General features: G+C 39.6%; 1 protein-coding gene across 1 annotated transcript in view; it reads right to left on the reverse strand.

The window, feature by feature from the left end:
- LOC131236579 (uncharacterized) overlaps window positions 1–27,470 on the reverse strand; it is a 76,133-nt gene that overhangs the window by 12,464 nt on the left and 36,199 nt on the right. Inside the window, exons 11-17 of the mRNA XM_058233856.1 lie at window positions 23,947–24,709; window positions 23,806–23,861; window positions 23,221–23,300; window positions 22,987–23,069; window positions 22,780–22,859; window positions 16,981–17,060; window positions 12,257–12,302 (exon numbers count right to left, since the gene is read on the reverse strand). Of these exons, the coding sequence (XP_058089839.1) occupies window positions 12,257–12,302; window positions 16,981–17,060; window positions 22,780–22,859; window positions 22,987–23,069; window positions 23,221–23,300; window positions 23,806–23,861; window positions 23,947–24,709 (1,188 nt within the window). The remainder of the gene's footprint in view (window positions 1–12,256; window positions 12,303–16,980; window positions 17,061–22,779; window positions 22,860–22,986; window positions 23,070–23,220; window positions 23,301–23,805; window positions 23,862–23,946; window positions 24,710–27,470) is intronic.

Here is a 27,470-nt window from a genome sequence, read left to right on the forward strand (position 1 = left end):
GTCCCTCCGTTCAATTGGGGGAAGGGCGTTGGGGGTGTCACGTGTCTAGAAGAGGAGTCAGTTTTGGGACCATGGCAAGTGTCATTTTGACCATGTTGGAAAACTTACCCACGACACGAGTGGAAGACTTCTCCTCGGCTCGAGCAATTGGGTTAGGTAAGACACGTGTCGACCCAAATCGTGTTAGCTTCAAGACCACGTGTGATGATTTGGGCAAATTTTTAAAGGTTTATTCTAATGCCTCACTCATTCAAATAGGGCTTTGGGGACTGGCTCAAAGATTTGGGGGATTCCATTTTTGAATCGTTGGGGGATTTTGATTACGATTCCCAAGAGGAGGATGACGGGGCTCTCTTCAGTGCGACACCAGTATGTTCACAATTTTCTGCAGATCTAAACAGCAATACCCATGTTAGTAGCTATGGGTTGAGGGAAGACAGAGCTTTAGTGGTGGTCGAAGAGCCTTTTTTTCCGAGGGGAAGGAGAGTGGAATTGAGTCCACGGTTGTTCTGTTGTAGACATCTGTTGGAAGCACCTTTGATTGTCACCCCCATCTACACGGAGAAAGTCTGGGATCCAGTAGGCAGTGGCACTCTGACTCTTCCAGAGATTGCAGATCCGAATCAAGCCGAGCTCAGGTCGAAGTCGATCCCAGACAAGCACTTTTTTTAGGCCAAGGATGTGTTGGAAAGAGTGGGAGTGTAGGCAGGATTACCATTTAGTGCCAAAGACGAAGACGTTCACGAGTTCTTCCACTTTGTACAGGGCAGGGCGGAGCAACAACAGAAAGAACAACAACTTGTGAGGTCAAAGAGATCACCTAAAGGCATGAGGGAACTTCTGAGCTTGGAATGTTCCATTAATTACAACGTTGCAACCAAGATCAGTGGCGGCTAGAGTGCAAGACAAGTTTGGTGACCAATGATCATTCTGTCCTGGAACGTGAGGGGCCTGGGGTGCGAAGTCAAAAGAACTCGGGTCAAGAAGGTGTGCAAGAGGTCGAAGGCAGAAATCGTGGTGATTGAAGAATCTAAGCTTCAGTCGATTCCTATTGGAATGTCAAGCATTTCAATTAGGTTTTTGTTGATGTTGAGGGCGCTGGGGGAGGGATCATACTTGCATGGACTTCTAACAAATGGAGGAAGTTGGAGTCCTTCACTGACTGTTTTTCTGTTTCAGTTTTGTTGTGCGACATTTCCTCGAGATTCTAATGGGTTATGTCCTCGGTCTGTGGTCCCTGTGAGAAAAATCTTCGCAGTTAGTTTTGGAAGGAATTAGAATCTGTCAGGTATAAATGGGGATACTTGTTGTGTGTTGGAGGCGATTTCAACATCGTTCGGTTCTCCTACGAGAAGTCGAAAGGGGACAGGATCACTAGCAGAATGGCCGCTTTCTTAGATTGGGTGAATCATCATCAGAATGTAGATTTGCTAGTGAGGGGGGCTAGATTCACGTGGACAAATGGTCGGGATTGCACTGCGCCTCGACAGATTTTTGGTCTCCGCTAGTTAGATCGGGAAATTTCCTTCGATTGTTCAGCGTGGGCTTCCAAGAGTGATTTCTAATCATTCGATCGTTCTCCAAGTTGCGGATGTCAATTGGAACCCCAAGGCTTTCAAGTTCGAAGAGGCCTAGCTAGAGATTGACGAATTCAAGAAATTGGTGGCAGATTGGTGGGGATCCTTCGTAGTGGAAGGTTATGCAGGGTTCAAATTATGAAGGAAGCTCAAGCTTTCGAAAGAAAAGATCAAATTATGGAGAAGCGTTGGGAGTTAGGGAGGTTGAATTGGATAAGTTGGCTAATCTGATACATGAGCTAGATTAAGCAAAGGAAAACGGCACTTTGTTGGAAGCTGATAGCGAGAGGAGAGTGGAGTTGTCAGCTGCTTACAAGAAAAAAGCAAAAGAATAGAAGATCAAATGGTGTCAAAGATCAAGGGTGATTTGGCTCAAAGCGGGTGACAAGAACACTAGTTTCTACCACTCATTCAGTAGTGCCTAGGCAAGAGGAAATAGGATCGTGTCTTTAAATATTGATGGTACCCCTACTTCTGATCAAAATAAAATTTCTAAATCTATTACTTCCCATTTTAGTAATCTTCTTTCCATTGAAATTTGGGGGAGACCGACTCTAGATAACGTTCAATTTATGCAGATATCCGAAGAAGCAGCTAGGTCCCTTGAAAAGCCCATTCTTGAAGACGAGGTTCAAGTAGTCTTGTGATCGATGTGTGGGGATAAAGCCCCCGGCCCTGATGGCTTCCCCCAATTTGTTTTTTTAGAAATCCTGGCATGTCATTAGGAAAGACGTGATCGATATTTTATCGGAATTCTTTGACCGGGGTTGCTTATCTATCGAAATGGGGGTCATGTTCATTGCCTTTGATTCCTAAGGTCAAAGGAGTCGAGCAGTTGAAAGATTATAGGCTGATTAGTCTCATTGAAGCGCCTTACAAGATTCTAGTTAAGATCCTGGTGGCTAGATTCAAGGAAATGCTATCCAATGTGATCTCTAACAATCAAGGAGCTTTTATTGCTGCCAAACAGATTCTAGATAGCGTGTTGATAGCTCATGAATGCATATATTCAAGATTTAAAGAGAAGAAAAGCGGCCTTGTTTGTAAGCTTGACATCGAGAAGGCCTACGATCACGTGGATTGGGAATTCCTAGACTACATGCTCTTGAGGTTGGGTTGCAACTAGAACTGGAGGCGTTGGATTAGGTCATGTGTCCAATCCCTGTCCTCGGTTTTGGTGAATGGGTCGCCTAAAGGTTTTTTCGAGCCTCAAGAGGATTGAGGCAGGGTGACCCTTTACCCCCTATTTATTTGTAGTAGTTGGGGAAGCATTTAGTGCCGTGTTACGAAGAGGAGAGGAGTTTGGGCTATTCTAGGGGTTCAAGGTGACCAACAATGGGCCTTAGATTTCTCACCTTCAATATGCAGATGATACACTCCTCTTCTATGAGGCAGAGACAAGCGCAGTGGACAATATTTGGAAGTTGACCGTCTGTTTTGATGATGTCTCGAGTTTGAAGGTTAATGTAGCAAAATCGAAGCTTCTGGGCATTCACGTCGATGAGGGAGACTTGCCGTCTATGGCTGAATTTTTTGGGTGTAAAGTTGATTCCTTCCCTTCCACCTATCTTGGATTGCCCCTTTGTGTGGGTGAGCCTCCTATCCATTTTTGGGACAAAGTGATAGAGAGAATTGAGAGGAAGCTTGCTTGTTGCTCTAGACTTGATAAGTTGAGGGGACAATATTTGTAGAATGGCACCAGTGAGGGGAAGAAATTCCACCTCAAGTGGGGCGAGCTGTGCAAGCTGATAAATGAAGGGGGGGTTGGTATTAAGTCTTTGGGGGATATGAACACCGCTCTGTTGGAGAAATGGGTTTGGAGATTTGGAGTGGAGGAAGGGAAGCTATGGAAGAAGGTAGTGGAAAGAAAGTACGGTACGCAAGTTAGCAGTTGGCTCGTAAAATCATCATCCCTTTACTGGGCTTCTGCTATTTGGAAAGGGGTGACAGCTACCGAGCATTTCATCCGCAAGAGCTCGTCCTTTTCCTTGGGAAAAGGGTCTCGAATTCGTTTTTGGGTTGATGTTTGGTGCGGCGATCAGCAATTCCACGCTTTGTTCACTAGGATTGCTTATCTAGCTCCAGACAGGTTTATTTGTGTTGCCGACTGTCTCCCCTTTAGGGGACAATCGACGATTTGGACGTCGCCCTACCATAGAGATCTCTTGGACGCAGAGATCAACAAATATGCTAGCCTCTAGTAGCTGCTAGGGAATGTGAAGTTTGATCCTCAAGAGGACTTCTTGGTGTGGCGTAGAAGCACTTCTAGGAAGTTTTCTGTTAAATCGTTTTTTGGTGTGGTTTCAGATACTTCACATAGTATCCCTAGGCATCCGTTCCATCATTGGTTTTATGGGGTCCCTCCGCGTATGGCGGTGTTTGTTTGGTTGGTTTGTCAAAAGCGAATTCTCACATTAGATAATTTACAGAGAAGGTCTATGATACTTCCGAACATTTGCTTCATGTGCATGTGTAATGAGGAGACGATAGACCACATCTTTATTCATTGCCCCATTACTTCTAAGGTGTGGAGTTTTTTCCTCTCTTCGGTCCAGTTGTCTTGGGTGATGCTGAAGTCGGTGGACAGCCTCCTTTGGACTTGGAATGGGGGTGGAGTTGGGAGGATAGACAAATCTAGGTTGAGGCTTCTCATTATTTGTACCCGTATCGGCCGATACGGGCCCGATACGGGCGTAACGGCCGATACGGGCGTAACGGTCACCCGTAACGGTCAGCCCCGTAACGGTCGAAAAACGGCCATTTTTTTTTGCATTTTAAGGTCCGTTTTTGATGTTTTTTCGAAATTTCTTGCTTCCAAACTCCTCCTCACTCCTTCTACTGCTAATTTCGACCAACCTTGGGTGAATATTTGAGGAAAAAACACATTATATTGGCGGATTTTGTTGAATCAAAGCTTGGTGGGCCATTTTTCATAAATTTGTCAAAAATAGGTATTTATACTTTTTTAATATGTTTTGCTGTTTTAATTATCTCATATGATGTGTTAATCATAGTAGAACATGTTAATATGCATTTTACAGATTTGGGGTGCCATTTAATATTTTTTTAATTTTTTTTTATTTACGCATGAATTTTGCCCCTTTTTTTTAAAATTCAAAAATCAATTTTTAATGATTGTTTTGCTGTTTTAATAACTCAATATGATGTGTTAATCATAGTAGAACATGTTAATGTGCATTTTACAGATTTGGGGACCCATTTTATATTTTTAAATATTTTTTCTATTTACGCATGAATTTTGCCCCTTTTTTTTAAAATTCGAAAAATCAATTTTTAATGATTGTTTTTCTGTTTTAATCACTCCATATGATGTGTTAATCATAGTAGAACATGTTAATGTGCATTTTACAGATTTGGGGACCCATTTTATATTTTTAAAATATTTTTTTCTATTTACGCATGAATTTGCCCCTTTTTTTAAAATTCAAAAAATCAATTTTTAATGATTGTTTTGCTGTTTTAATCACTCCATATGATGTGTTAATCATAGTAGAACATGTTAATGTGCATTTTACAGATTTGGGGTCCCATTTTATATTTTTAAATATTTTTTTCTATTTACGCATGAATTTTGCCCCTTTTTTTAAAATTCAAAAAATCAATTTTTAATGATTTTTTTGCTGTTTTAATCACTCCATATGATGTGTTAATCATAGTAGAACATGTTAATGTGCATTTTACAGATTTGGGGTCCCATTTTATATTTTTTAAATATTTTTTCTATTTACGCATGAATTTTGCCCTTTTTTTAAAATTCGAAAAATCAATTTTTAATGATTGTTTTGCTGTTTTAATCACTCCATATGATGTGTTAATCATAGTAGAACATGTTAATGTGCATTTTACAGATTTGGGGTCTCATTTTATATTTTTAAAATATTTTTTTCTATTTACGCATGAATTTTGTCCCTTTTTTAAAAATTCGATATATCTATTTTTAATGGTTTTTTTACTGTTTTATTCATTCTATATGATGTGTTAATCATAGTAGAATATGTTAATGTGCATTTTACAGATTTGGGGTGCCATTTTATAATTTTTTAATATTTTTTTCTATTTACGCATTAATTATGGCCCTTTTTTTTTTAATTTTAAAAATAATTTTTTAATGATTGTTTTACTATTTTAATCATGCCATGTGATGTGTTAATCATAGTAGAACATGTTAATGTGTATTTTACAGATTTGGGGTGTCATTTTATAATTTTTTTTTATTTTCAAATTAGTGACTTTATGTTTTTATTTGCTTATATTGGACAGGTTTTGCCTTGGAGCTTCTTAGGGTTTAGTTAGAATATAAAATCATCTTTTTTAACATAGGTCATACACTCGTACTCATATCTAATTATCTAGTGTCTACCTAAACCTAAAGAAATGTCTGGGTCTGGCCAACAACAAGTAAGTGATGATATTGTATGGCAACATTGTGAGAGGGTTGGTGGTACTAGGCACCAAATTAAGTGCAAGTATTGTGATAGACTAGTGATGGTGGAATTACCGTCTCAAACAACATTTGGCACATCGAATTGGTCAATTTGCGCCATGTAGTAGAGTACCGAAAGAGATAATGCTTTTAATGCAAGCTAGTCTGGATGAGTCGAAGGGTAAACGTGCTTCTGTACAAAAGAAGAAAGATGATATTTTAGATGCAGCTCGACAGGAAGTGTTTGGTCCTGAATATATGGGCATTCGTGATGAAGATATTATTGATTCTGATGAAGATTCAGATCGAGAATTTACTATAGCTAGGAGAGAGCTTGCGTCTAGCTCGTGAAGAGGAAGAACGTCGCCGCATGTTTGGCACGCAAGGGTCAGTGCGTGATACAGGGGGGGGGAGTGGGAGTGGGAGTGCGACTGGAAGTGCAACTGCTTCTGCAGGTGGTGGGGGTGGGGCGGGGGTAGGTTTGGTGGGTTATGACGTATATTTGAGAGCCGACGACAGACATCTTCATGTGATGCCCCTATACGTTTGGATGAGGAAGTAAATGAGCCTAGGAAACCCTATATTGATCCAATCCTATTTAGGAAAGAATCAACTAAATAAAAGAAGATAAAACAAATGTGGAGTAGAACCTCCGTTGAGAAGCTATGTAGGGCAGCAGCAAAGTTTTTTATACATGCTAACATACCTCCTAACGGTGCCAATTCTCTATATTAGCAGGTGGTAATTAATGCAGCAATAGAAGCAAGTGAAGGAATTAAAGCTCCCATGGCTAGGGATATTAGGGGGAAATGGATAGATGTAGAGTATACGGATGTGAAAGCATATGTGGCTACCTTTAAACCTGTTTGGCAGGCCAGAGGATGCACGATCATGTGTGATAGTTGGACTGGCTCAACTAGATGCAGCATGATCAACTTTTTGGTGTACTACCACTTAGGAACTATATACCACAAGTCAATTGATTCCTCAGACGTAACAAAAGATTCTAATTATATTACTGAACTAATAGATAAAGTTGTGGATGAGATTGGAGAAGAGAATGTAGTGTAGATTGTGACAGATAATGAAGCATCATATAAGCTTGCAGGACATAAGTTGATGGATAAGAGAAAACATCTTTTTGGGTCACCATGCCGCCCATTGTATTGATCTTATATTGGAAGATATTGGGAAGAAGAAGAATGTTAAGGAAATGGTCGAAAGGGCAAGGAAAGTGACGACGTTTATTTACAACCATAATCAAATAGTTGCAATAATGAGAAAGTTTACGAAAGGACGAGAGTTGTTGAGGCTGCGGCGACTAGATTCGCAACAAACTTTATAGCATTAGAGAGTTTATTCCATCATAGAGAAGAGTTGAGTGAGATGTTCGCTTCACGAGAATGGCTCAACACAAAACATGGGAAGAAGACATCAGGGAATACCGGTCGAAGTTGTGAACACCATACGGGACAACAAATATTGGAAGAAGGTCAAGGCGATCCTAAAGGTGATGGAGCCACTAATGAGGGTACTCCGTCTTGTTGAATCCGATGAAGCACCTACCATGGGCTTCATATATGATGCCATGGATAAGGTAAAGCTTGCAATTCAACGTGATTGTAGAAGTTGGCAGACTTATTGGAAGATGATCGACAAGAGATGGACAAACCAACTCCATCACGATCTTCATGCAGAGTTACTACCTAAATCCTAGGTATAGATATGCCCAATCATTTGTTGCGGATGATGAAGTTCGTGTCGGGCTAAAAATGTGATAAAGAGATTAGAGCGACTTAGATCTGCAAATAAAGGCATTAAATGAATTAGATACATTTGGAAATCGCCTTGGTAGCTTTGGAGATGCTCTTGCACAGCATGCAGATTAATTGCAACCGGCCGAATGGTGGATTAATTTCGGAGAGAGTACGAAGGCTCTCCAAAAAATTGCGGTAAAAGTTTTGAGCCAGACAACATCTTCCTATAGCTGCGAAAGGAATTGGAGTTGTTTTGCGCTCATTCATTCAAAGAATAGGAATAGATTGCGACTAGAACATTAGATAGACTTGTCTTCATGCACTACAATATAAAACTAAGAATGCGGCGACATCATAGGAGCATTACAGCTGCTGATGACGGAGACTACTGTTCAATAAACTTGGATAATATTTATGATGAGGATGACCCACTTCTACCTTGGTTGGAAACAAGGGAAAAACAAATTGAAGAGGATAGTGAAGAATTGGAAATTGATGACCCGGAAATACGCAGAGCGCAACAAGAGAGTCGTGCGGATGTGTTGGACCCAGTAAGAGGGGCATTTATGCCACGTACAGATACGGCTCAAGATCAACAAAAGAGTACGAGCTGTGGTAGCGTGACCGTGTCGGATGAAGACGATGACCCCCTGCCCCTGGTGCTCTGGTGTTGCTCAGGGCCCTATACAGCCGTCTACAGATCATGATGTCGATGAACAGACGAGGTGGTACACGAGGTCGGACTTATGAGTGTACCGAGTCACGATACGGCCAGCAGGAGGTGGGTACATCTAGTGGTGCACCGTGTCCGGGAGGTCCGGAACATCAGCAGGCTCATGGTCTTGGTTATTATGATGGATATTCTTATGGTCAATTGGATTATGATGGTTATACTGAGCATGTTCTATTACATTCATGTTGGAGTAGCCCTCCCGATCAATATCCATATGATTATAGATATCCAGATCCAAATCCAAGTTACTCATTACAACAGACGCACTCTCAATCTCAAGATTCTCAACAGCCTGAGTAAGGGCACCAGTATGGCTATTCGACAGGCACTGGTGGATATCCTTACTTGGGGTCAGGGTCATTGCCTAGTCAGGATCAATCATCCTCTGATTTCGTTGATCTACTATTTCCTTCTGACACTGGATATTATGGATATATAGCACCTACACCTATTGGACAACCTCAGCCTGATGGTGACGATGATGATGATGTAGAGGTCGAGCAACCACAAAAAAGCAGATTTTCATTTTGGTGGTGACTTGTGAGTATATATTTGTATTAAGGTAAGTATTTGTTGCAGCAGACAGCTCACAACAGTATTATTGCAAGCATCGCGAGTACACACTTGACACTGCCGAACTTGTATTTAAAATAGCTCCCCCGACAACCAATCAAGTAATCCTTAATCAAGTTGCAGGGAGTATATCAGACACTACTAATTTTTTATTTTTTATTTTTTAATATTCTTGACTTGAGGATGACAAGTCATAGACAAGAATCACACAGTCACGTGCATGGTGCACCACACTGCACAGGACCACAGGTATGTTCGAGAAATTCCTCAAAAATAATTACAAACACCTGATGTAAGATATTTTCATTTTACATTCATTATAATATATCTATCATTGATAGTAGATAGTTAGAAAATTAAATATATGATCAAATTCAGGTTATCTGGTTCATAAATTCATCAGACAGTCCGATACAACTTCTCACCAAAGAGTGGACCGTTACACCACCATAACCATGTTCCAATTTATAAATGAATGCATATTTGGAATGCTTAGAATATTCTGGATTTAATCCATATTTTTTCATATTTTTTGGCAAAAAAAAATTTTTGCGCCGTTACGGGCCGTTACGCACCCGTATCACCGTTACGCCCCCGTATCCGTATCGGTTTTGGAGGACACCGTTACGCCAACCGATACCGATACGGGATACCTTGGTGCCAGCCTCCTTTGGACTTGGAATGGGGGTGGAGTTGGGAGGATAGACAAATCTAGGTTGAGGCTTCTCATTATGGCAGTTTTCTGGGCCATTGGGAGAGCGAGGAACGGGTGTTGTTTCAACAATATTCGGGTTAGGGTTGAGGAGGACATTAGTAGAACTTCTCATTATGGCAGTTTTCTGGGCCATTTGGAGAGCGAGGAACCGGTGTTGTTTCAACAATATTCGGGTTAGGGTTGAGGAGGACATTAGCATGACCTCTTTGTATTTAGACTCTTGGGTGTGAGTGCGTCTTGGCTTTGTTTTGTATTCTTTGCTCGTCTTTGGCAAGCTTTCTTAATAAAAGTTTAGCTACCTCTCAAAAAATAAAAATAAAATTCAACCGATATAGGTCTAATATTGTCCGACACACCCCTTACCGAGATTCAAAACATTATTGTTTCTAGGCCTGGCTGATACGCCGCCTGATACCAATATTCAAAACCTTGACAGTAACACATCCAGCTCATCTTGAAACAAACATCAGGTAAAAGGTTAGTCTTTGGTAAAGTTTGTGGCAAGTAATCCACCGTGCGTATGGCGTACCATACCTAAATTGTGGGTCCATCGGGCTTGGAGCATAGCCCAGAAAATTCTTTTTTCTTTTTTTTCTTTTTAATAGCCCAGAAAGTGCAACTGCATGCCCTTAACTAGCTGACTATGTGATTAAATTGTATTGCTGGCCATTTTCAGTTCAACCATCCATCGAATGGCTGCCAATTGGATGGTTAGGATCATTTGATCAGTGTAATTTTCAGGATATGCTCATCTACAATGGCATCCGCAATTTGGATGAACACAATTGACTTCATGCCGCATACAGGTTTTAGCTTTGTCAATCTTTTTTCTTTTCTTTTTTTCTTTTTTTTCTTTTTTTTTTTTTAATGAACCTTGGGGTCCGTAACCAGGTGAAAGGGGCAAAGCCCCAATGCCACACCGGAGAGCGGCAATCATGGCACCAATCTCCACTAAAGCCAGTTCAAACTGATGAAGGAGCACATTCAGGTTTTGATTATTTTATGGATCAAGGCAGTGGAAGGCAATACCAGAAAAGCTAGCTATAAAGAAACCATTCCGAACGGCATAAGAGTATCTGTGGCTTATTATGTTATAGAATTTGGTGTCTAAACAAACAATGAAGGAAAATATCTTTCTATATGTAATCTCAATCACCAAAAAAGTCGGTGCTGCTAAGTTGTGTACCAAAGAGTTCCTAGGCAAGGCCAGACACTGTCATGGAAACAGGAGAGACACTTGAAGGAATGTAATGGCTAATTTCTTCCAACATCTTTTATCTATGAATTCTAATGAATAGCAAACTTCAAAAATCTGGCAAGGCACAACATTAGACAATTTTAAAATTGATACTTGGGATAGATGTGGTGTAATAATATTATACTAAGTTTTATTTCACACTTCTTTTTTCCCACTAATATATAACAAAACAGGGGTAAATTGTGTGGTTGAGCCACAGAATTTGTGGGGATTTATTGCTGTGAGCCAAATCATGAGCAATGTGTCCACTCTTAGGATGACAGTGGATCACAGAGTGGACTGCTATTCTGAGAGGTGGATAAGATAATACCTCTTGTCCTGCAGAACTGTGCTAAAGGAAGAATTCTGTACTTTGAAAGTCATTCCCAGAACTGAAATGACTTTAGTGCTATTACACCCAAATACTGTATTGCTCAGCATATCATGTTTGACATGAAACAATACAAGATAATGGCAACAAATATTCATAAGGTACTTGAAGGATATATTGTGACTGAATACCATCATAGTACCCTTAATTTTTTAAATCCTACTGTAAGAATTTTGTAAACATATATGTATTTCTTTTAAACTGAGCATGCAAGAAAGTCTAAAACACAATACCTTGTTTAGAAAAACTAATAGCGTGTAACCTTTTAAATTAAAAACCACAAAAGTTGAATATGTTATGAATTGGATATCTATATCCATGTTCTGGATTTTGAGAAGTGGACACTAATAACCCAAGTGCTGAATCCATGCGCCTCAGTATCTATATATGGGTATCGTAAATTCAATGGCAAAGAAATAGTTTGTGGCACTATCAAATTGTAACACTTGTTGATGGAGTTGCTCTGCAGTCTGAGGAAAGCAATAAACTATATCATGCTTTTAGGGCTATGGTAGATAGTTGAAAATAAGGGTAATAAGCTCCTGTAGATTGAGGGTCAAAACCGCAAAGTTTACTTGAGTAGACCCTTATTCCAAGCAAAGGGAAACTGATGCAGAAAGGTAATCCACAGACAGAATAACAAGAATATTCACATGAACCAAACTATGAACAACTGCATCAGTAAGAATACAGATGGACATTGACATTTGACTAACCTATCTTCGTAATAAAAGGAGGTACAACATGCTTGTATCTGAGTATATATTCAAAGAGAAATAATAAAGGAGAAAAAGGATATGTAAACAAGGCACATAGCAAAGGATATTACCTGTGAATCATTATGCCTTGTCAGTTCAACTATTGACTCCTTAAAACTGCACAAAAATACCCACATCAATGAACCAAAGCAAAGAAAGCCTCAAAAGTCAATATTTCAATATAATAACAGTAAATAAACAAGCAAGTCTAGAATTTCTAGAATCAGACGTAACATCTACATACACAAGCACACGTTGTTAGGGTTCAGTAATATTTCATTCACACAGGAACATTTTCTGGTAAGAACAATTTACAGTAATTTGAGAATGTCAACAATAGAAGTAACTAGGCAGCATCACAAAGAATTGAGTTAAATGGCCATGGCATACGGAATTAACAATGGAAATACATCTGAACATGGATGGGCCTCATGGGTCTTCAAATGATGTACATAGAACAGTACGGACAAACCAAGAATGATCTACCTAATAAGAGTGAGGATCATGGATCTGTCAATGCAACAGTATCTGACATTGAGAAATGGCCCATAAATTCTAGCTGCTTCACCCCTGGGTTGGGGGCTTCTTTCATCGCTCTTATACCTAAAGTTGCGGGTGCGGCCTCCTTCAACGAATTCAGACCCATCAGCCTGATCAGGGCTCCATATAAAATTCTAGCCAAAGTATTAGCCTCCCGCTTAAAGTTAGTGATTGGGAAAATCATTTCAGCTAACCAAAATACCTTCATTCCGGGCAGGCAGATTATCGACTGCGCTCTGATTGCTAATGAGTGTCTCGATTCATGTCATCGATTGGGTATGAAGAGTATTTTCTGCAATCTGGACATCGAGAAGGCATACGATCATGTGGATTGGGGTTTTCTCCAGTACATGCTTAGAAGGTTGGGCTTCGGATCTAAGTGGAGAGGATGGATAGGCGAATGTATCGGATCGGCTCATTTCTCAATCCTTCTCAATGGGGTCTCCAAAAGCCTTCTTTAGAAGCTCAAGAGGTCTGCGGCAAGGTGATCCATTATCTCCGTTCCTTTTCCTGATAGTGGGAGTCTCTTTCAAGAATGCTTCATAAAGGCCAACCCGAAGGTATTCTTTGTGGTATCAGCATAACAGGTATGTCAAGCCCAATCTCCCACATCCAGTTTGCCGAGGACACTCATCTTTTCTGAACCTGCCCCCGACAAGATTGAAAATCTGCGCACTTCAATCAGATGCTTCGAGGCTGTGTCAGGGCTGAGGGTGAATCTGGCTAAATCCAAGATGATAGGGGTGAACTTGGAAGAAGGCGAGAGATCATCTCATATGTGGAATCCTTCCACTGTGCCCCAGCCTCTCTCCCGTCCTCATTTGTTGGTCTTCCCTTATGTATTGGTAAACCCCCTAAGTTTCTATGGGACAAGATTATTGCCAGGTTCGAGAAGTATCTCGCAAGATGGAAGTGTCGATACCTCTCCTTGGGAGGTCGTCTGACTCTTATCAAGGCGGCCCTCTTCAATTTGCCTCTTTACTTCATGTCCTTATTCAGATGTCCATCGAAAGTCTTAGCCTCCATCGACAAACTCAGACGAAACTTCCTTTGGTGTGGTAAGGAAGACAAGAAGAAATTTCATCTCTTGGATTGGAAAGAGGTGTGCAAGCCTTTTAAAGAAGGTGGCGCTGGGGTTAAAGATCTCAAGAAAATGAATCGTGCTCTCCTTGGGAAATGGATATGGCGTCTGGGGACAGAGGGTGATAATCTTTGGAATATCATTATTAAAAGTAAATATGGATCTTCAGAGGGCAGCTGGTGGACTAGAGAATCGTCTCTCTACAGGGCGTCTCATATTTGGAGGGGCATCCAAGGTATGAAAAACAAAGTTCAAAGAGGAATCGGGTTCGAAGTGGGCCACAGCGCTAATATCAGATTCTGGAAAGATCTCTGGGAGGGTGATGTTCCCTTCAAATATCGCTTCCCGAATATCTTCAGGCTAGTCCCCAATATATCAGTTTCTGTTGCTAACTGTTTCTCAGTTTCCTCTGTAAGATAGTTTGGAATGTGACTCGTAGAAGGAATCTCCAAGATTGAGAGATTCCCGAATACGTGGATCTGCTTGAATGCATCTACCGTTATTCTCCCAATCATCTGAATGTTGACTCTTTGGTTTGGAGACTGGACAAATCTAGCAAATTTTCTGTAAAATCTCCCTATATCCGTTCTCAAATCAGTCCAGTCCCAAAGGAAGCTCAGGTGACCCATCACATCTGGAGATACTCAGCTCCCCCCAAGATAGCTTGCTTCGGCTGGTTAGTCGGAAAAAAGAGAATTCTCACCATAGATAATCTGAAAAAAAAAAAAAAAAAGGGTATGCAGATCTTCAACATTTGCCTATGTTGTATGAAGGATGAAGAAACAATAGACCACCTGCTTGTTCACTGCCCATTTATTTCTAAAATCTAGGCAGACTTCTGTTCTCGCTTCAGCATCTCCTGGTGTATGGCTGGCTCGGCGAAAAGTCTGCTCCCAGCGTGGCATGGGGTTAGTTTGGAAAAAAGGAGAAAGTTTATTTGGAGAATGTCCATCCTTGCTATCTGGTGGTCTGTTTGAATCGAAAGAAATGAGAGATGCTTTGCAAATTCCTCAAACTCAGAGGAGTCTATTTCAACTAAGGCTAAAGGTTTTATCATAGAATGGGCAGTTAATGTTCCCTTGTTGAAGGATTTTGATTTTCGTTTTCTTGGCGCTTAGCGGTGTCTGCCCTCTCAGCAGGCGCGCGCAGCTCCCCTTGTCTTTGTCTTTGTTTTTGCTTTCTTTCCATCTATAAAATTTCAGTTGCCTTTCAAAAAAAAAAAAAAAAAAGAGTAATTAATCCTAAAAATCAATTCTTTTATGTATTTGAGGTATCACAAAGAGCTCACCTCCTTTAGGAGGATGTGTAAATTTTGAATAAACCCATCACTGTTGTCTCAGCTGGATACCTCTCCGACTACTAACATCCATAGCTAGCACATTTTAGTGTTGATGAGCATAAATTGTTGTAAAACAGCATGCCTGTATTATACCTAGAATTTTATTTTATTTTTCTGGGTGGACACTTGCTTGTAAAAGACTTTTATTGATAACCAGCAACTCCTAACATCCAGCTAGTCCATTTTAGTGTCGATAAACATTTTTTAAATGCAGCTTATTCACCATGTGTTCCAATTATGCATGAAATTGTTGTTTCTTTTAAGAATTGTCTTTCAGCATGAAAATTACTAGTTCTATGTAGCCTATTCACTGTGTTCTGATTACGCATGATACTATTACCTCAACGTTGAACTCCCTGCAATGAGTTGGCTGACCCGATATAAGAAGAGATATCATGACTGAAAATGTGAATTCCAGAGGAACCCAAGGATCAGAAGCGTCTCTGTTGGCCAATTGATCATGTGTATTCCTTGTTCAATTGCATGAGAGTAAACTAGATTTGCCTTAAGCTGGTCATCTTCTTACACAGGAGACTGCCAATGGAATATTGTTTTTCTTCAAAATATGGGGAAACTTTTTTTGAAGGCCAGCACTGATTTCATTTACAATGGACTCAACTTGAGTTATGGACCTGAACTACTGGGGCGATTCCAGGAAGTATGTCTTTCTCATCCATTTCCAATTACAAAATATACCTTTCTTCAAGAAGTATTGTTACAAAAAATACCATTCATCATTTAGCTGGGAAAGATCCATGGGAGAAAAATAAAATGAGAAACGAAACAATTGGAATCTTATCAGATTACCACCAATCTAAACACAGCAGCTCCCAGCCCAAGATAAATGTGAACTGTAATGGATGGAGTGAAAGGAAAGCCACTAAGAGCACATAGTAGCACTTGAGAATAAGAAAATAACGAGATAGTCCAGCGTGATGCGCCATCACATCTGTTACTTCAAGTTGACGTAAATGACGACTATGAGATCAGGGTTGCGTGCGATTTCACAATTAAAACACCATCATTTGGCATAGACATTCTGAAAATGTGAAACATGCTAAATATGGGACATTTCATATCAATACAAGTGCTGCATGCTTATAGTGAGGTAAACAGTGCACTTATTGATGGGCAAATTACTAGTTAAGCATGTTGCCATTCATAGCTGCACTATTCTAAAAATTGATTTTAAAAAATATTCAGAGTGTGGGTTTTTGCTTTGGAGATGATTGCTCACCATCTCTTTCCAGTCTTCTAATGTAGCTTTCCTTTTTGCAATAAAATATAGCCATTAAAAAAAAATAATAATAAATATGTTCAAAGTTGCAAACATCCACGCGTCATTAATTTTCTTCCTGCATACAATCTTGTTGTTATTTTTCTTGTCCTTAATATAATTAACCACTCTATACAGAAAACCAAGAATATTGTTCTACAATGCTGATACAAAACCTTAGTCACCTGTCTTTTGAGCATAGTTGATTCAGAGTTGCTACCAGCGAAGGTCTACAAGCATCAAGATTTGAGGGTGGTATTTTATGCTCGGAAAGACTCAACATCAAGTTTGCTCAGACAATAAGACTCAAGTCTTTTAGTATCGCATGGAACTCAAACGTATGCCAGAATGACATAAGTTAAATTGAAATTTGGACAAGACCAGATACCCAAAGAATAGGTTTGAAAGACTTCTAATCAGTCAAAACTCCAAAGCTAACCAGCCAAAGATGAAGTTCAGTAAATGCCACCATAAAGATAACAGCCTCATAAGTCGTAAAAGCAATAAAAAAAAAATGGAAAAGCAAAGAGAACACATAAATACTTGATGGTCTTCTAACCTTTCCATTCCAGCACATGGAGGGGGCATGTTAATGTGCTCTATGGTAAGTATTTCCTTCAGTCGAAGAAATTCTAACACCTGCAGCAAAAGATGAATTACGTCCATGGATTGATATCAATATTATACAACAGCAAAACTAGTGCATCAGCAGCAAGCCCCAGACAAGTCTTCTACCCAGCTGCATGGAAAACCTACAACTATCAAAAGAATTTCCAACATGAGCAGCAGCATCTAGCAATGCCCCTTGGAAGTGGTTTTTCCATTAAGTTAAAACTAAAGGTCAGATTGCTCATTGCTCTATTTCTTTTAGCTCAGTTCCTCTTGAAGCTAATTCTATGGGAGATGACCTAGCTAAATCCAATATAGCTAGGCATTACATGCTTGGTGTCTCCTGTCCATTATCTTAATGTGTAAAAACCCCTCATCAGCATCTCTCTTTTGGAGGAAGATTGAAGCAAATCAAAGCGGTGTTATTGAACCTTCCACTTTACTTCGTGTTCCTCTTTAGATGTCTAAAGGATGTTTTGGACGTTTTGGATAGGCTAAGGTGGCGATTTCTTGCAGCAAGGAGGAGTAAATTAGCAAGTTCGATCTAATAACATGGGACGAGGTTTGCAAGCCATATGGGGAAGGGGATGTGGCCACAAGGAAGCTGGAGGTAATGAATGCAGTGCTTCTAACTAAATGGCTTTGGATGTTTGGCATGGAGGAGGGAGGTCTATGTAAAGAAGTAATTGGTAGGACGTATGGCGTTAAGGAAGGGAGGTGGTGAACAAAAGAGGTTCTCCTTAGGTGATAGAAAAAGGATCAGGTTTAGGGAGGATATTTGGTTGGATGAGAAAACCCATCACGAAGATTATCTAAGGTTGGCTAGTTTATCCCCGGATTTGGACGTCTCCATTGCTCTCTGCTATTCAGTTTCTGGTAGACGGGTGGTTTCAACCCCTCCCTGCCATAAGAATCTTTTGGAAGAGGAAGAATAAGAAGCTTATTTATTTATTTATTTATTTATTTGAAGATTGGGGATTTTATTAAGGGAGCCAAAAGCAACCCAGCAAGAGAGAAACAAAACAGAGCAGGCAGAAAAACTGCAAAACAAGACAAATACAAACAACAAGCAGACACAAAGGAAAAAGGGAATAAAACCTGAGAAAAAACTATACAACTCAAAACAGAACTACCCAAACAACAGGAAGAGGAGAGACCACCAAGCTAATCCAATGGTTAAGATATTAGCAAACAATCAGCAGGGTGGAGAGCTGCCACCCAATCTTTGACATCACGAATAGCCAGGCCAGAAACTCTGGAGGAAGAAGAGGAGATATCACAGAAGCAGCGCTTGTTCCTCTCTTTCCATATCTCCCAAAGGATAGCCAACACAGCCAAGCTCAGGCTGTGTTGCAGAATGAGGATTCGGTCGATCACCTCTTCATTCACGAAGAGGAAAATGACAATTACCAATGAAAACCTGTTGTGTTTGCAGAATGATGAGTCTGTTGATCACCTCTTCATTCACTGCCCTTTTTGTTAGAGAGATGCAGGAAAGATTCTTGGGTATCTTTGGCGTCTCAGGTGTTGCCAAATTCGATTGAGGGTTTTCTTCTCTCTTAGCATGGGGGTGGGATTGGAAAGAAAGGGAGGATGTAATTATTGGCTGGTTTTTGGGCCTTACGGAAAGAGAGGAACAACTGGTGCTTTTGTAACTATACCAGGGTAATTTAAGAAGTTTTTACAAGGGCAAAATTGGATGCAATTGACAAGATCTCGAACTTGAAATCTCTGTCCCTTCCTTATTTTTGGGTTGGTTTGTAGTTGTTTTGGCCATTTTGGCCTTCTTTGATTAATAAAATCATTACCTTTCCAAAAAAAAAAAAAAACTAACAAAAAAATTCACAACTCTTTAAGGAGGAATTTTCCTTGCACCAATCCACGACAAAATAAACAACCAACATATGTAACATATCAAGACTATTCTCGAACCCTTTTGGAACACATTTTTAACTATCTATCACATGCATTGTTAGTGAATAGAATTTATAATCATCTTAGATCATAATCCTGCAAAACGCTTAAGTTGTCACTGATGAATACAGACGCAAACTGGAGGTGGTGCACTAGAAGAGGTAAGCTTTACAGGACAGTGAAACTATGTGTGTTACTGGCTACATATTTTGACAAAGTAGTACTCACGACTCAAGACTCTTCCGAGTAGATCCCAAAACAAACTCATAGTGATCCCGGAAGGGTTTCTTTGGACATGAATTTGTGAGATATATCCATCTCATTGAGTGGACTGAACTTTCAATGTATTGTCCTTTTGAATACAAGGAGAAGGCAAAGCAGTTTGGTCATATTAATAAGAAATCCAGCCAATTTGTTCAATTATGGGCAATGTTACCTAGGCATGTAGGGTACGGGCGCTAGGAGTGGATCAAGGTGGACTCAACAAAGCCCCAAATCTAAGAGTGTTAGGAAACAGCTATACGTTTAATATTTTTAGAATCTTTTATTACAATGACTTTTAAGAACATATTAAATCATTTTTTATTTTATACTTTCTAATTAAATGATAATAAATATTACATAGCGATGCCCATCAGATCCATATTCAACACAGATCCCATACCCTTGCTGTGTCTAACTCAACGAGGGTACTCAAAGGAATTGAGAAGCAAATCATAAATTGCAGGACCCACAACAAAGTTCAACATCTCTTATGATTACAAGAAATCCCAAGAAACAGGGCAAACAAAGACAGGAACCAAGGATGACCATATGCAATAGAAAAAAATTGTGCCAATGTCAACAATCACAACCTTTTTACTGATGCTACTTCTATTCAAGAAGGTTTAACTACCATTTTTCAAGGATGACCTTAAGTAAAGATATCACCCACTGATGCACAACTCACCACCAGTATACAAAATATACAGAGCCAAGGCCCCAACCAGTGTTTTAAATAGCTACGCTACGTAGCATAGCTTAGCCTTAACACTACGTAGCTCATGAAAATAGCTTAATCGGGTCGGTGCGTGTAATCTACACCGCTGATAATTTGCATAGGCTACAAGCTACATAGAGTATGTTGCACGTTACGTAGCTTGCCTTACAAGTTATTTTTCACTACAACATTAAAATCATTTAATATTTTCAATGATTTTTAACATTTTTCTGTTTTAAATAAAAATTTGTTAATCTTTTCAATGCTTTTAGTAAAATAAAATGATTAAGTATAAAGGTAAAGAAAGAGCAACTATTATTACTTATATTATTTTACTAAAAGCATTGAAAAGATTAACAAATTTTTATTTAAAACAGAAAAATGTTAAAAATCATTGAAAATATTAAATGATTTTAATGTTGTAGTGAAAAATAACTTGTAAGGCAAGCTACGTAACGTGCAACATACTCTATGTAGCTTGTAGCCTATGCAAATTATCAGCGGTGTAGATTACACGCAACTTGATCCGGACCGCACCGGTGTAGTAACTAGTAAAAAAAAAAAAACCCACCCAACCCATCTCTCTCTCACTCTCACACACAGAGATTCATCAGCAATGGTGTCTGTAAGCAGCATCACACCCCAACGATTCCTCGACATCTCAAGACCCACGTCAGGTACAAAACCCAACTTCGAATTCCCGTAAATCGTATCTCAGGATCCTCTCTCCCAAGCTGCTGTAAACACTGCAACGCTTCAAAATCTCATCTATTCAGCTCAAAAAACAGAGAATTTGGAAGAAGGATTGGCTACTCCCCCTGACACCAGCCCGTGGCTGATGGTCGGTGCTCTGTGGACCCCACCATGATGTATGTGTTTCATCCATTCCGTTCATCCATTTTATAGATCATTTTAGGGCTTTATATAAAAAAATGATAGGGATATAAATCTAAGGTGGACCACACCACAGGAAAACAATAATGATTAGATATCCACCATTATAATCCTCCTAAGGCCCACTGTACTATTTATTTGACATCTAATCTTTTGATTAGGTCATAAGGACTCAGATGAAGGGAAACAACAAATATCAGCTTAATTAAAAACTTTTATAGCCTCCAAAACGTTTTTAATGGTCAACGTTCATTCATTATTGTTTCCTATAATGTGGTCAACTTGAGATTTCGATATACCTCATTTTTTTTTTCTAATAACATAAAATGATCTATAAAAATAGATGGAGGGCATGGATGAAACACATACATCATGGTGGGGTCCACAGAGCGACGACCGGTGGCAAGGGAGTAGCCCGTCCGTTTCCAGCCTGGCGTCTGGCCTCCTCGAGCGCTGGGCGCTCGCGTACTGAGTAACTCAGTACGATAAGCGTACTAAGTAAACTCCATGGGCCCCAGTGTCATTCATACATTGTATCCACTCCGTCTATCTCTTTTAAAACATAATTTTAGGGATTTATCCCAAAAATGGAGTATATCCAAAGCTCAAATGGACCACACCACCAAAAACAGTGTGAATTGAACATTTACCATTGAAAAATTCTTGGGGACAACAGAAGTTTTAGATCAAGCTAATATTTGTGTTTTACCTTCATCCATGTCTTTCTGATCGTATGAACAGGTTGGATGACAAATAAACATCACTGGGGGCCTTAGAAAATTTTCAACGGTTGAAATCAATATTTTCACTTTTTCCAGTGGTATGGTCCACTTGAGCTTTCTATATGCATAAATTTTGGGTTGAACCCATAAAATGATATGGAAAAACAAATGGACGGTGTGGATAAACCACATGCATTCGCGGTGGGCCCAACTGAGTTTACTTAGTACGATAAGAGTGTACTGAGTAACTCAGTACGCAATCCGATTTCCTGGCATCCTCGTGCTCCGGGCGCTCCTCGAGCTCCGAGTTGTACGAATGGTTCAAAGGAGATCAAAGTTATATGGGCCCCACAGTGATGTATTTATTATATCTATACCGTTCATATATTTTTATAGATCATTATAGAGCATTATTCAAAAAATGAATAATATCCAAAGATCATCTGGATCACACCACAAATATCAGCAAAGAATGATTTTCACTGTTAAACCATTCGTGTGGTCCACTTGATAGTTAGATCTGTCTTATTTTTCTTCTCAAGCCTTAAGACGAGCTTGCCAAATGGATGAACGGTTTGGATATAACAACTACCCCATGATCAAATCCACAGAACTCGCTAACGTGGATACACAATTCGAATTCACCCTGCGCAGGCCGTGCTTGCTTGAAAAGCAAGTAAACAGTTTCGTAAAGAGCAAGTAAACTTTAAAAGTTAAATAAAAACGTATACACGGAGACTAAAAGTTCTTTCAGAGCCATGTGGGGCCCACCTTGCTGTATATATTTCATCTAAGCCGTTTATCCATTTTAAAATATTATTTTAGTCATTGGGCACAAAAAGGAGATAACTTAGACCACACCATATGAAACAATTTGATTTAATTCATACTGTTCGAATCGTACCTAATCCGATCTGGCTCGGTTTTCTTGACCGAGGCGGACTCGGTTCGGGTAAGGTCAACCAGGCATCGGGTCTGTCCGAATCAGGTGACCCGGATCCGGTCTTGGATCAGATCGAGTTCGGGTCTAACCATTGAAAATTCAGATCTGATCGAGTTATACCTGATCCGATCCGATCAGGACCGATGCCCAGCTATAGGGGTGGACGCTGCTCTACACACTATTCACTATTTAAAACACTGGCCACAACACCTCAGGACCTCACAGAGGATTCCAACATCATAAGTTAGCTCACATGGTAAGTTATGAAATTAAACATGCAAAGTTCATAGTGTTAACCTTGAGAAGTTTTCGAAGTATAGGAATTTTGTTAAATTTCTTCCGGTTCTGCTTTATTATGTTGTGAAGCATTTGCAAACCTGCAATATCAAACAGCAACATCTTCACTCAAAATGCATGTAGCAATAACAAACCGTCTCTTAGTTGATAATAATAAAAAAAAAAAAAAAAAAGCTTCATAATATGCAATAAGAGAGATGAACATACCATTTTTGTTCATTATATCAACCAAAACCATCCGTGATTTTGTTTTAAGCAGTGCATCAAGAACCAATGAGAGATCCCGTGTACTGCAACAATTAAAATGGAACAGAGTTCAGCAACAGGCAACAGATATAATCATTTTTGTAGACTGTAGTAAATATTTGGGACTAAACATTGAGACAAAATACAAGTCGAAATATAGACTGTAGGAAAACAAGTAGCAAGATCGAAAAGAACCTCTGAAATGCTTCAGTGTGGACATGATCTCCCGATGCTGCAGTGACAAGCAAAAGCTTCAAGTATCCTTTCGTAGAATCCTGTTTGTAAACAGGATACATTAGAAACAAGGTCAACCATTCAATATGGTGCGGCGCAAGAAAAATTAACAAATATATGGGAAACGTTTGTATTGAGTAAAGACGTGAATATAGGCATGATTTATAAATCAAGCAATTTATGGAGCCAACTAAAGGATTGAGTGATGAACAAAAAACTCCAACATTTAGTACATGATAGCTCCAAGTTTGACCAAACTAAATAATAATGGCCAGTCCTGACTTTTAGATTCTCTCAGAAGATAATACGACAGTTGAAGCAACATCAAAATTTACACTCCAAAAAAATAATAATCCAAGTAAAGACTGAAGAGTAGAGATGAGTTAAAATGAAACACAGTGATGCTCAAGATGTTGGATCTTATCTAAATAAGAGCAAATACACCAAACGTTACAGTCCAGGAAAGAGGAGTGAGATTTTGCAACTGACAAAAACTAAGGATCACCATATCTCAAGCAAAATGGGGCCCATGTAGAGAATACTTACTTTCCGTTTGCTTATTCCCCCATCAGCATCTAGCAACTCATTGAGTTTTTGTTCAACTGCACATTCCAAGCCAAAAATAAATGAAACAATACTTGTAGACCACATCCTTATTGTAAGCAGTACCTAAAAATGATTACTTACCTCCTTCAAAATGACCACGGCCTGTGCCAACGACTAGTCTTTTAGGCTTGTTTGGTATCACCTGATGAGCACTACACTTACCCTTCTTTATTGTGTGTGATGAACGAGATGATTTTATAATAGGACACTTTGGATCTGGCTTCTCTTCAACTGTGCCAGCTGCAGACTTGCTTTTATCTCCAATAGAACTGGGCAAGGATTTGCTTGCAGCATTTGCAGTTACTGAAGAAATCTCAAATGGTTGGACAGCAGAAAAGGATTTGCTCATAGTGTCTTCACTTTCGAAGGAAATCTCAGACTGCAGAGCAGCAGGTGATGATTTGCTCGTACTGTCTCCCTCTTGTAAAGAATCGCCAAATTGTTGAACAGGAGATGATTTTCTTATAGTATCTTCCATTTCTAAAGCCTCTAACTGTTGAGCGTTAGTCGAGGATTTGCTCATATTGTCCTGTATTTGTGAAGAATCCTCTAGGAACTGAACAGTAGGTGAGGATTTACTCATTGCATCTATCATACCTACTTCTTCAACGTCTAGCGAACTTGTATTAGGAATTATTTCATCGATAATATGATCACTTTCACCATCCTCATGGACCATTACAGGTTCAGGATATTCATCATCTGAATCACCTTGGACAATGACTTCAGTATTCTGTGGATCCCCACCAATATAGCCTCGGCATTCAGAAGAACCGCAGACACATTTTTTTGCTGCAGCTCCAAATACCCTTACATAGTTGTAATCAAATGTTACCTCTTCACCCTGCCACAATATAAACCTCCAACATTTGCACATAAAAGAAAATATATAATATCACCAAAAAGCAGATAAACACATGATGTTGAAGAATAGTATTAACGTTTCAAGCACATTGAACTATGATAACATAAATAAACAGCATGCCGAGCAATCACTACACAGAAAATGGAGAATAAAAGCTGCTAAAGGGAAAATTCAACACTTACAACAATTTCTGGAGAAAAGAGAGAACGCGGGAAAGACTGTAAACCTAGCTGGTAAAAAGTCAGACATATCGTCATCGTCATCGTCATCACAGCCTCGTTCCAGCTATTTGGAATTGGCCAAACCTAGCTGGTGGAAAATGTTTCCAGGGGAATCCATGTATTCTCTATGAAATAAGTAATGACTAATGAAAGTTTTCCTCATTATTTCTTCAGTAACCAACTTTGACAACAAGGCACTACATTATATTTACCCAATGTGTTGAAGCTAGAGGAATCACCATGACTCCATGACAGAAATATAACAGAATACGTTCCTTCAGAACATGTTTTATTCTTTTGAAGACCAAATGCCTTCAAAAACTACATAGATCCAATCATAAAAATTATGGACATCAAACTCAATCTCAGAGGGAGAGAAAGCTGCCCACAACTTCTTTGCAAAAGAGCAGTGAAGAAATTGATGGTCCACAGTTTCATCATCATACACAGAATGCACACATTTACAAGTGACAAATTCCTTCAACAAAGATTATCAACTATTAGCACTTTGTTGTTTCCGACCAGCCAAGCTAGCATCACATATTTAGGTGGGGCCCCATAGTGCCAAAAGTAGATTTCTCTACTAACCATTTCATACAATCGGCGACCCCCACCAACGGCTTTGCACATGGAAGGATGTTGGAGAATAAAAGGGCCCAGTTTTTTGTGTATAGTGGACCAAGGCCCAGTCCAATTTTATGGAAACTATTATATAAGAAGGGAAGAGGTAAACCCTCCTTTTACTGTCGACCTCTCTGCTCCTCCATCTCACACATTCTCTCCTCCGCTCCTCTCATCTCCACCTTCTACTTCCTCGAATTGTCCTAAACCCCATGTCTTCCACGTCAAAAGAAGTTTCACATGTTATAAGAGAGGATATGATCCACTCTAGCGTGACGCGTCGATCTTGATTTCTACCCGTGCTTGCACATCGCAAGTTTGATCGTGTGGATCTCCTCCCGCCCTTTTCTTTTTTTTTTTTTACGCAGAACCAGTGGGGTTCTGCCCGAAGGTGGTGCCATTAATGGAGTAAGACCATGTGCATCATCTCCTTTCCCTAGTGTGGCAGCGTCAAATCAATTGGATCTAGGATTCTTTCCGCCATATTATAACGTGTTCAGATAAGTTGGATCCAGTGTTCGAAATATTGGTATCGCATTACGTATCGCACCCTTGGGATACGGATATGTATCGGTTATCGCATGGGATATATCAGTTGTATCGCGTAATGTATCGTTGTTGTTGGAAACATAGGGAAACATTAGAAATTGGTCGATTTTTTCAACGAAATTTCAGTGATTGTTAAAAAAGACATCAATACACACTTACAAATCAAAGCATTACAAAAACAAGTGCACGTAATAGGTTTTCTTTGTATGGGGTCCTAATCTATGCGTTGTCTAACTGAATTGATGCAAGTATATTCAACGTCTATTCATATAATTTATAAATGTAAGAAGACGTGTGGAAACAAAAGCAATACATTCAAAAGCAATAGAAGAATCACTAGAATAGGTTACATACATGTTTGATTTTGATTTTTTTTCAATTTTCCACGACTCGGTCCTTCTCCTCCAAATCTCGAAATCAAAGCTCCCAATCCATGTTTTGTATGAAAAAGCATGGATTTGTAACAAATTGACACTGATTTAACATGGTTTATAGAAAATAAAAAATGATCGAAAATAAAAAATGCTCACTAGATTGAACATGTGGGATATATCCCACTACTTGTGCGTTTCGTATCGCACGGGTGGGATACAAGATATATCGTGGGATATATCGGCCGATATCATTGATATTTAAAACACTGGCTGGATCCAACCTTGCGCCGGTGATCTATTCTCCTTCTCTCACATCCCTACAAGTAATCGGCGACCTTGGATCTCTAAGCACTTGGACTCTCGTTGGTGCCCACTTTACTGAAAATCACAAGCTTCTGTTGTGGACACTGGCTATCTACACAATCAAATATAAGCCTGATGGCTCAATTGAGCGTCTCAAGGCACGACTTGTTGCCAAGGGCGACACTTATACTGCCAACTTGGATTATGGGGAGATACTTTCCCCAGTAGCAAACTAAACTTCATTCGAGTTTTGATCTCTATTGCAAGCAAACAGGTCCTAGCTACTTTACCAACTTGATGTCGCTAATGCTTTCCTCAATGATGATCTCTCTAAAGAGGTATATACGGAGCGACCTTCAAGATTTGTTGCTCAAGGGGAGAGTAGGAAGGTATGCAAGTTGAGGAAAGCCACCTATGGGCTCAAACAGTCCCCACCCACACGCATGGCTCGAAAATTTTAGCAAGTCTCTTTTAGACTTGGCTTTTGATGTTTGTGAAGCACGGATCCCAAGGAGTAGTGATTCTAATCATTTATGTTGATGACATCGTTATCTCCGAAAGTGATAATGAAGAGATAGCAAAGGAAAAGAATCACATACAACAACAGTTCCAGATGAAAGATCTTGGTCTTTTGTTGTCCAGATATCTCATTTGTCGTCGGAATGATTAGCA

Source organism: Magnolia sinica, chromosome 2, assembly GCF_029962835.1.
Source record: "Magnolia sinica isolate HGM2019 chromosome 2, MsV1, whole genome shotgun sequence".
In the NCBI taxonomy this organism is placed as follows: Eukaryota; Viridiplantae; Streptophyta; class Magnoliopsida; order Magnoliales; family Magnoliaceae; genus Magnolia; species Magnolia sinica.